At 35.5% G+C, this 10,556-nt stretch overlaps 1 protein-coding gene across 3 annotated transcripts in view; it reads right to left on the bottom strand.

Annotated features, from left to right (window-relative positions):
* Gabra3 (gamma-aminobutyric acid type A receptor alpha3 subunit) overlaps window positions 1-10,556 on the bottom strand; it is a 191,776-nt gene that overhangs the window by 107,002 nt on the left and 74,218 nt on the right. For all 3 annotated transcript variants that reach the window (XM_031363691.1, XM_031363681.1, XM_031363701.1), the window contains one exon: window positions 7,593-7,714. In XM_031363691.1, coding sequence (XP_031219551.1) covers window positions 7,593-7,714 — 122 coding nt within the window. The remainder of the gene's footprint in view (window positions 1-7,592; window positions 7,715-10,556) is intronic.

Genomic DNA, 10,556 nt, shown 5'->3' on the forward strand with positions numbered 1-10,556 from the left:
GAGAGAGAGAGAGAGAGAACATGTGCACAATGAGGCCAGAAGTCAACATCAGGTGTCTTCTTCTATTGCTTTTCATATCGTTCCACATTGTTTTTAGACAGAGCCTGAGGATTCTCCTGTCTCTGCCCCACCATCACTGGGATTACATATATGCACTGTATGCCTAGATTTCTAAGTGGGTTCTGAGGGATCAAACTGAGTTCCTTCTTCTTGCCAATAAGCATTTTACTAACTGAGCAGTCTTCCCCAGACCTGCATCAGTTTTTGAAGCGTTTTTTTTCTTAGTTCAGTACTGTTATCAGGCAAGAAGGAAAAATGTTAGGTCCCAAAAGGGCAATTGATGATACCCGTGAAAATCCCTTTTTACCAATCAGAGAATACTATTCACTATTAATGGTGAGCTTCTATCCTTTTGCATAACAATCACTCACCCATCCCAGAAATTCAACAGTATAATATGTCAATGGAAAATAATTTCCTTAAACATCTTACACATCTATGAATGCTTGGATCCTTTATGAAAGTGTTGTGATTTTGTTATATCAAAGAAAATTCAGTGAGACCAGGAAACCAATGAGACCAGTAGAGTTAAATTTTTCAAGAACAGCTAATTAAAGAAAGATAAAAATGAGTGAGCTTAACTCTTGGAACACCCCAGGTTTCTAATTCAGTCTCTCCAGAGAGCATTGTATTATAATTTCCAGAAGCTAGTTTCAAGAAGGGATTTTTTTTTTGTAATATTATAAAGAAAAAAATTTTAGGAGTCAGAGCATAATATGTCTCAAAGGGATCTCAATTGTTTCTCTAATTCCCTAGTAAACACCTTCAATAAGAGATCTGTTTGCTATAGAGACAACTCATATTCACAGATGTACTCTAATTCTTTTTCCTGATGAATGTGGTTTTGTATAATACCCTCATTAAGAAGACGCAGAGAGAGACTATAGTTTATAGTAGCAGGATGAGGTGCTTTTGCAAATATTATAAGTTAATAACTCATTGGGTCTAGAAAAACATTGATTAAAAGATTGGCCAGGCATGATGGCACACCTCTTTTATCCTAGAACACAGGTAACAAAAGTAGACAGACCTCAAAGAGTTCAAAGCCAGTCTTAACTACTTAGTGAGTTCCAGGGCTGGCAGGTGCACAGAATGAGATCTTGTCTAAAAATAAGAGACCTTAATAGATACAGAAAATGCATTTGATAAAATTCAATCTATCATCTAATTTTAAAATTTAATATATATAATGTTGTTGGCATAATACTAAATGAGAAAAAAAAAGCCAAAACTTTCTCTTTAAGATCAGGAATAAGCTAAAATGGCTACTTTCATCAATTTTACTCAAGATACTAGTGGAAGACTTTGGTAGGGTAATTAGGAAAGAGAAGGAAATAAAGAGCATCTAACATGGAAATGGAGAAGTCAAATTGTTAATGTTTCTAAGTAACATGATCTTATATGTAGAACAAAATGCCCCTATGTTCAGCATGACATCTACAGAACTGCTATATGCCAATCGTGACTTACAAGTCACTGAATAAGTAATAGAGCAATTTCATTTGTAATAGGCATAAAATTTAGATATTTGGCAATAAATTCAGCCAAAGGGGCAAAGGATCACTGCAATGAAAACTACAAAAAAATGAAGAAAGAAATTGAAAATTACACAGAAAGTAGAAGTTATCTCATTTCCCTAGAGTGAAAGAATCACAGTTAAGAAATCCATACACCTAAAATTGTCTACAAGTTCAATGTCCATCATATAAAAACACTAATTAAGTCTTCAAAAGAACTAAAATAACCCCCTAAAATCACATGATATCACATTACATCCAGGAAGTGTGCAAGCAAGTCCATGTAAAATGAACAAAGCAAGAGGTATTGTACTACCAGACTCCAAAGGACAGTACAAAGCTATGGTAACAAAAACAACATAAAACCACTGTAAAATACATTCACTGGCATAAAATTGAAATGTAAGACAGAAGACAGAGTACTTTAATAAGTATAGTTAAATGATTTGAAATACAAGTGTTGTGAATGCAAATTGGAACAAAGTATTTTATTAAATTGTGCTGGGAAAAAATAGATACCAGAAATGAAATTGGATCAATATTTATCAGTAGTTACAAAATACAACTCAAAAAATTTTAAGGATTTAAGGACTTTCAAGTCTTACTTGAAAGCACAAAATTACTAGGAATACCCCAGGGTAAACACTAGATTATAAAAATAAGCAAGATGGAGAAAAGGAGAAAAATTTTGATACCTAAACCTCAGACAGGAAGTTAATATCTAGACTACACAAATAACTGAAAAGTTGAAACATGAAAATACTCCCAAATTGCCCAATTATAATGGGTGAAGAATGGCCCTACTAGGCATGGAAGGCTATCAAATAAAAAGTCTAGTTTCAGAAAAGTGTTACCTCTTTCAGTTTTGTTAGCCAGTGATGTCCCATAGATCTCCAAACATTAAAGATATGCTCTTGGTTATCATACCGAACTTAACACTAAGACACTATTGCTGAACACAACATATACTTGAATCATAGAACACAGAAAAAAAATCTAGCTGGTACTCAACTAGAAACTTCATCACTACTGACTAGCTTTCAGAGTGCTGCTAGGTACTATGCACACTACTATAGAGATTGAGTCATCAATTGTACCCAGCTGTGAACTCTGGGAGATACAAAAATGACTGGCCTACAAAGGACATGTCCACTGTAAAATAATGGTATGAATGTCATGTAAGAAAGCAATGATGTTCTGGTTGGATTTTTAAGTCCCACTGTACAAGTTGAATTGCAGAACTGGAATCATTATTGGGCAAAGAACATACACGAAGACAGGTCACAGACCCTAGGGAAGAAGCTGCTAGCATTATTCTGCTAAATAGACATAGTATTAAACCAACTACTAATGATTTATCATTATACTCATAAATTAATGTATCCATTAAACCCCATCAGAGAAGCTTCTATTTGCATTAAATGGTAATTAACACAGAGAGCCACAGAGTTCAGTTGTTCAACCCTAAATGAAACATCTATATAATCTCTCCTCTTCCTGTGATTCAGGAATCATTGTGGAAGGAGGAAAATAAAGAGTGTTAGAGACAGATATGGTACATGAAACAGTGTCTTCTGGACAGCAGGACATATTAATTCACACTGCTTGGGACAGCATGTACAAGACCTGTGTAAGCTCAAACCAAACAAATCCCTGCACAGATGGCAGCTGGGCATTAAACTCCACCCATACCTGAGGAGTTATAATGGTTACTTGAAGAGGCACAGTTAAGTTTCCTTAAGGATGTAGCCCCTGGTAAGTTGACAATACTCCAGTAGACGGCCACACTTCCAGGAATATATGGATACACAAGTTGGAAGTGATGTGCATAGGAAAAAAAGGACACAAAATTTGGGTGAGTCAGAAAGGAGAATGGATCTAGAAGGAGTTGACCAAGGAAAGTAAATATGATTAAAAGAAATTGTACAAAAATTCTCAAAGAACTAAAAAAGTATGTAAAATTTATTCTACTTTGTATATTTTTGTTATTTGGTAATATTTAATGATTCATTATTTGTTTTTTCTACCTACTAAAGGTAAAGGCTTGAAGTATTGATTTTAGCTTCTTTTTTAATGTAGCCATCCTCTTAGCACTACTTATGTTTATATATTTCCATGGAAATTGTTAAAAAATTTCAATTTTAGCTCTTTTTTTGACTCATAGGTAGTACATAGAAGTGTGCTGTTTAGTTCCCACTTAGTGATAGATTATCCAAATATATTCATATCATGGAATTCGAATTTAGTTATAGTTGGCTAATGAACAGGCATTGTGCACTGTGAATTTCTCTTCCATTTTGATAGTGAACCTGGATTAAAAAGAAAGGATCCTGGGGATAAGGAGCAAGAAAACACTCTTTATTTTTTATCAAGAAAAAACTTGCCTCCCAAGCATGAGGACCTGAGTTCAAGCTCCACAATCCAAGTAAAAAAAAAAATCGTTCCACAATTGGGGTACACTTGTAATTTGAATGCTGGGGAGACAGAGTTCCCTGAGCTTCACTGGGCAGCAATTGTGGTATAATTAGTGAGCCCCAGGCCAGTAAGATATCAGTGGCTTTAATGAGGATTGTCATCTGGTCTAAACACACACACACACACACACACACACAGAGAGAGAGAGAGAGAGAGAGAGAGACAGAGACAGAGACAGAGACAGAGACACAGAGACAGAGACACAGAGACAGAGACAGAGACAGAGAGACAGAGAGACAGAGAGACAGAGAGACAGAGAGAGACTAAGAGAGAGAGAGACAGAGAGAGAGAATATCCTTGGGTAGTCTCAAAGTTACAATGTACCCCAAAGTGGCCTGGACTCACTATCCTCTTGTATCAGCTTCAACATTCTTTTCATTCTATAGACCAGAATATGGTCTGTCTTAGTAAATATTACCAGGAAACCTGGAAACCTATCATTAAGCTGTTGCTTATTAGAATGCCATTAACTCAAAATAGTTGTCCATGTGTACTCATTTTCTGCTGTTTCTACTTCTTTTCTGTGTTTTGTTTATAACTGTAGTTCTTTCTCCTTTCTCAGGTTTTTTCATTTGCCTGCAATCTGAAATATTGCTTTCCCTTTAAAGTACCTTTCTTGGGGAGGGGAGGTGGGAGGAAGGACTGTGTAAGGGAGGACCAAGAGGAGGGACAAGACAATTTTTTTGTTTTGTTTTTTCTTATTAAAGTATTTTCAAATAACTTGACATATGAGCACTACATCAACATCACTCCTACCTTTCCATCCTCCCCTCTGTCTTCTGCCCCCTTCTCACTTTCATTACCTTTTCCAACTTGACTCTCTCTGACTTCCAGTATTAGAGTTTTAGATATGTGTTAGTGTAACCTGACAATACTTGGCTGAAAACTTGCAGAGAATCCTTTACTGATTTCTGGACCTCTCTGTGGTTCTCTGTCTTGCTCTTCCTCTTCCTCTTTCTCTCCTTACCTACCTCCACCTGATACTCATGCTTTTTGATATTCCTGGTAGTAAGAATTACATCTCCTAAACTGAGGAGACTAATACAATCTCAGTTCCTCCAGTCTTTTCCCTTTGTCTTGTCACCAAGGAGCTCCTGCAGGCAGCATCATTAGGGCTGCTTGCAGGCAGTTGACAGCGGCTCCCAGGTGAAGATCACTTTGTTTCCTCTGAGTTTAATGATCATTTGACGTGGTACTTTTGTTCAGTTTCTGAAGAACATTACTCAATGCATTTGGTCACTTCTTGGTTGCTGTGTAAGATGAGAAGATAAATCAAGTCCCTGTAATTTTAATTTAGTAATAATCTCATTTCATATTTTGACATTTATTTTTTAACAGATAATTATATATTTTGTGAGTGGGAGAACACATTACATAACGTGTTTGAAGGTCAGCGGACCTTCTGTGGTGTTGGTTATATCCTTTCAGCACTTCATGACTCCTTCCTCCTCTTTATACTACCTTCCCTGTTCAACAACTCCAAAAGGACAAGATAAAAGGCAGTGGTTCTTTGATTGGATATTTTCTTTATTTACATTTAAAAGATTTTCACCTTTTCAGGTCCAATGTAAATAAAGAAAATATTCAATACAAAAAAATTTGTCATCATGGAAACTAGATCCACCTTTACCCACTACTGTATTGTATTTAAACTGTGACTTCTGAGAAGATGTATAATTAATTAATAAAGCTGAACAAATAACAAAAAGAGCAGTGGTTCTTCCCCTACACCCAACTTTTCTAAATCTATACACTAATCTGTCATGTACTTTGTTCTTTCCCATAATCACCAATCAAAGATAAATGCAATTAATTTATGGTGGATTTATTCTTCCAATACTGTCCTACCTCAGTGTATTATTTGTATCCCATAAATTTCATATAGACTTATTCTAAAAACAAATAATCATATCCTGCAAATATATCTTTTAATCTATTTAGAAAATGTGTATTATAATAGTAGGGGTGTAGTAATTCCAAAATGGCTTGAAGGTGTATTGAAAGGCTGAGTAAACATAACAATGAAAACTACTATGCTGAGCTGGGAGTAGAATTATGAATATAAATATCCTACACTACATTTATATGTACATGTATATACTTAGGCACATATTTGTCCATATATCTATACATATGTATATAACTATATACAGGTACATATATGGCATGTTTATGCACATATGTGTGTATGCATACATGTGTGTTTACCATTTTCCAAGCTCTGCTCACTGAAACAAACAGAAGCAATGATGCTGCTACAGAAAAAAGAACACCTAGATTCTAAATATAACTTCTAACAAAAGATCTATTCTAGAAAAGTGGCTGATTAGTACGCTGAACCGGACAATACACAAGATAAATCTAAAATGAATGACTTTTATTAAAAATGTGTTTAAAATATGGAGAAACATATCAAAAGATAACAGAAGCCAAACCAAAATGATTTACAGTAGAAAAATATGACAAATTGGAAGCAAAATTATTTCCCAAAATGGATATTTTTAAATGCATCAGGTAAGATAAGAAAATTCATACAAGTGATTAGCTAATTAGATAAAGGAAAAGAAATACTGTGCCTTTTAAAAATACCCTCTGGAAAATGTACAGGAATAATGGAATTCACTGCCACTAGTTATGCAAGGTAATTTATGGTTGTTAAAACTATTGGATATAAGTTAGAAAATGCAATCAGAATAGTCTCAATGCCCCATACCATACATTGCCTATTAAATATAAGCTAAAAATGGTAATTCTAGGGTATATAGCTTTGTAGACATCAATTTTAAAAATCAAACACACACATACACACAAACATACACATAGCACACATATACACATGCATACATACACCACACACATACATACACCACACACATACATACATGCTTACATACACATATACATATACCACACACACACACACACACACACACACACACACACACACACACACACAAAATGTCTCCTTCTTGAATAATTGTCCAAGAAAGATCCAATTAGTTCTTGTGTTTTCATTTCCAAAAACAAATAAGGAACACCCTAGCAACATCATAAAAGATTATTACCATATTATATATTGAAGAGGAATAATGATGTTCAAGCCTGGATATAAATCCAAATCAAGGGAGATTATTGTAAGGAACATTTTTATTATAATTAGAAAATTTTAATATGGAATGCAAATTAGATTAGGTTAACTTATATGTGTATTATTATAAAAGATTTTTGTTCTGTGGAAGTATGTAATAAAGTCTTTAGCAATAAAAGAGTACAGAATAAGTGACTATCTATCAAATTGGGGAGAATTAAAAACATACACCTTCATACTTTCCATTCAAGATAATCCATAGCATAATATATTTGTCTTGCTTAATGAAATTCTCCAAAAACAGATTGCTGAAGTAAAGGATCAAAATAAAGTCCTGACTCTCAGAAGAAAGAAACTCAACTACAGACTAAGTACCTCCTTCAACAGAAGGCACATTATTATGTTTTTAAGGGGCAATATATTAGCAGAGGACTTTTAAAAGAGTAACTGACCTCCAAGTCCAGGTCGAAGCCGATTATCATAGCCATCCAGAAGCCGATCCAAGATTCTAGTGAAGATAGTGATGTTATCTGTGCTATCATCAGGAATATCTGGGGCATGCTTGGGAGAGAGTCTGCAAAGGAAAATAAGAGTTCTTAACGGGAAACAATTACATGACGCAACATTTGAATTCTAGAAGCTTTCATTAAGTGGACCAGGCAAATTTAATAGCTTTACATCTTGACCCACAGAGTAAACAATTCTTATTTGCTACAGTAACTGCCTGTGTAGGAAAATAACAGTACTTAAAACCTGAACTCTCCCTTCTACACTTGCATGAAATTTGCCAGGTACATGTTTTAGCCTCATTTCAGCCACAGACAAACATGCAGAAATCCTAGATACAGTGTTACTGGAAACAAAAAGTGGCAGACATTTGACTAATCAAACTAAAGAAGAAAGTTATTATTGAGAATTTACCTCCAATCTAGTCCAGAGAGACACATGACCACAGAAAAAGTCAGACAAAACCTTGAACTACCCTCAGTCACTACCATATAAAGAGAGCAAACAGGAGTTTAGAAAATACTAAAGGTACAAGGATTAAAGCTTGCCCGAAGATCAGGCCACCTAATTCTTCCAATCCCAGGCCACTCTGAAAAGCCCTCCTACCCAAGAAACCCTATACAAGCCCCATGTTCTTCCCAGTTCTCTGCTGCTTCTCACCAGAACATAGGCAACCACCTTCCCAGGTTTTTCCCTCCAAATTAATATTTTACTTGATGTTTGTTGTGCAATGTGACTTCGTGGTATTCTTTGGCTCCTGGTTTCCAGGATACCCTTCCATGCAAGCTGTAACACTTAAACCTACCCCTATCTGAGGAACTAGTGTCAGTTGGTGACTACTGGGAGAGGGAAAATCAATTTTCTTTCACAATGGGGCCCCTGATAGGTCCATGATGCTCCAGGGGAAGACTGTATTTTCATCAATAAATGGGTAGTACAGATTTATTTGAAGGCTCTAAAAATAAATAAATAAATAAATAAATAAATAAATAAATAAATAAATAAATAAGGAAAGGGGAATGTACAAGATTGAATGTATACAGAAGAAATGGATCTGGGAGGAGTTGGAATAGGATCTGGGTATAATAAAGACAAACTGTCCAAGATTCTCACTGAACTTTTAATAATGAACTTTTAATGCTAAATATAGATTCAAAACACTCTAAGTAAATTTCTCTATGATTTTATACTTGATCAAGGTTTCAAGGAACTAATAAGTTAATACCAACTACAAAGCAAAAATATTCTCAGTAAATTTTTGGTTACTGATACATTTTTCTTTTGCTTAGAGAACCAAATGTTGATTTGTAGTAGAATGCTCATTGGAACCTTCTCTTCAACAACCAAAGTAGAACAGGATGTTATAGTTTTTCCTTATCCAAAGAAACTATAGGAAAATAGAATATCATTATAGAAGTCACATAATTCCTTTCGCTTTTAATTTACCAAGGAAATATCTCAAGATATTAGTACTAATGAAAGAAACTGCATAAAACTGTACATATATAAAATTGATGCGATGGATCCAATAGCTATGACCATTGTTACTCATGCATATCACTGTTGGTTAGATCAAATAAGATAATGATAGTTTCACATAAAGAATAAAAATATAAGTCTGCCAATGCACCATGAGTCAAGCAAATTTAGTATTTAATCCTAAAAATATATTGGTAGTATTTTCAGAAAATTAAAATCAAATATTTGAAGTGTCAGTTCTATTACCACCACTTGATATAGATGGTTTATTTCTTTTTTAAAATTAGTTTATTTTGAGAATTTCATGTATGAGTACTGTATTTAAATCATTTACACTCCCTTCCTCCTTTCAACTCCTCCCATGTCCTCCTTATTCCCTCTCAAATCTTTATTATGTTGTATAGGCTATAATGAATATATATGTACATATACATACATTCTTCTAAGTCCATTTAGTACTGTTTAAATGTGCATCTGTTTAAATGTAAAAATTTGGAACAGGATAAACTATTGTGGAGCTTGTCCCTGAAGAAGATTGAGTCTCCCTATCTCATCAGATATTGTCTGTAGCTCTTCACCTGTGGGTGTGACCTTGTGAAATGTCCCCCATCCATGTTGGTATGTCAACTGCGAGTAAAATAATACTCCCTACCTTGGAAATCTTTGGGAAGGAATGCGAAAATTGCTCTGCAAGTGAGGAATGTTTCTTAAATTCTACCCCAAGGATTAAAGAATAAAAATAAATAATGTAAACAGGCAACCTCAGGAAATAGGAGATGGGGGGGGACCCTCCAGAATGCACCAGAGATCTGGGAGGTGAGAGACTCTCAGGACTCAAAGGAAGAGACCTTAGATGAAATGTCTGACAACAGGGAGAGGGAACTTATGGAGCTCACCTCCAGCAGGAAGACAGGGCATCAAGTGAGGGATAGGATTGTCATCCCACAGTCAAAACTCTGACCCATAACTGTTCCTGTCTGAAAGAATTACAGGGATGGAAATGGAGAGGAGCCTGAGGAGAAGAAGGTTCAGCGACAGGCCCAAAGGGGAATCCAGCTCAAGGGAATGTCCTAAAGTCTGACACTATTACTGAGGTTTTGGAGTGCTCACAAAAAGGGACCTATCATGACTGCCTTCCACAAGACCCAACAAGCAGCTGAAAGAGTCAGATGCAGATATTTGCACCCAACCAATGGACAGAAGCAGCTGACCCCTGTTGTTGAATTAGGGAGAGGCTGAAAGAAGCTGAGGAGAAGGGCAATCCTGTAGGAGGACCAGCAGTCTCAATTAATATGGATCCCCTAGATCTCTCACACTGGACCACCAAACAGACAGCATACACCAGCTGATATGAGGCCCCAAACACATATACAGCAGAGGACTGCTGGGTCTGTGTTCATTCAGAGATGATGCATTTAACCCTTAAGAAA

Source organism: Mastomys coucha, chromosome X (genome assembly GCF_008632895.1).
Source record: "Mastomys coucha isolate ucsf_1 chromosome X, UCSF_Mcou_1, whole genome shotgun sequence".
Taxonomy (NCBI): domain Eukaryota; kingdom Metazoa; phylum Chordata; class Mammalia; order Rodentia; family Muridae; genus Mastomys; species Mastomys coucha.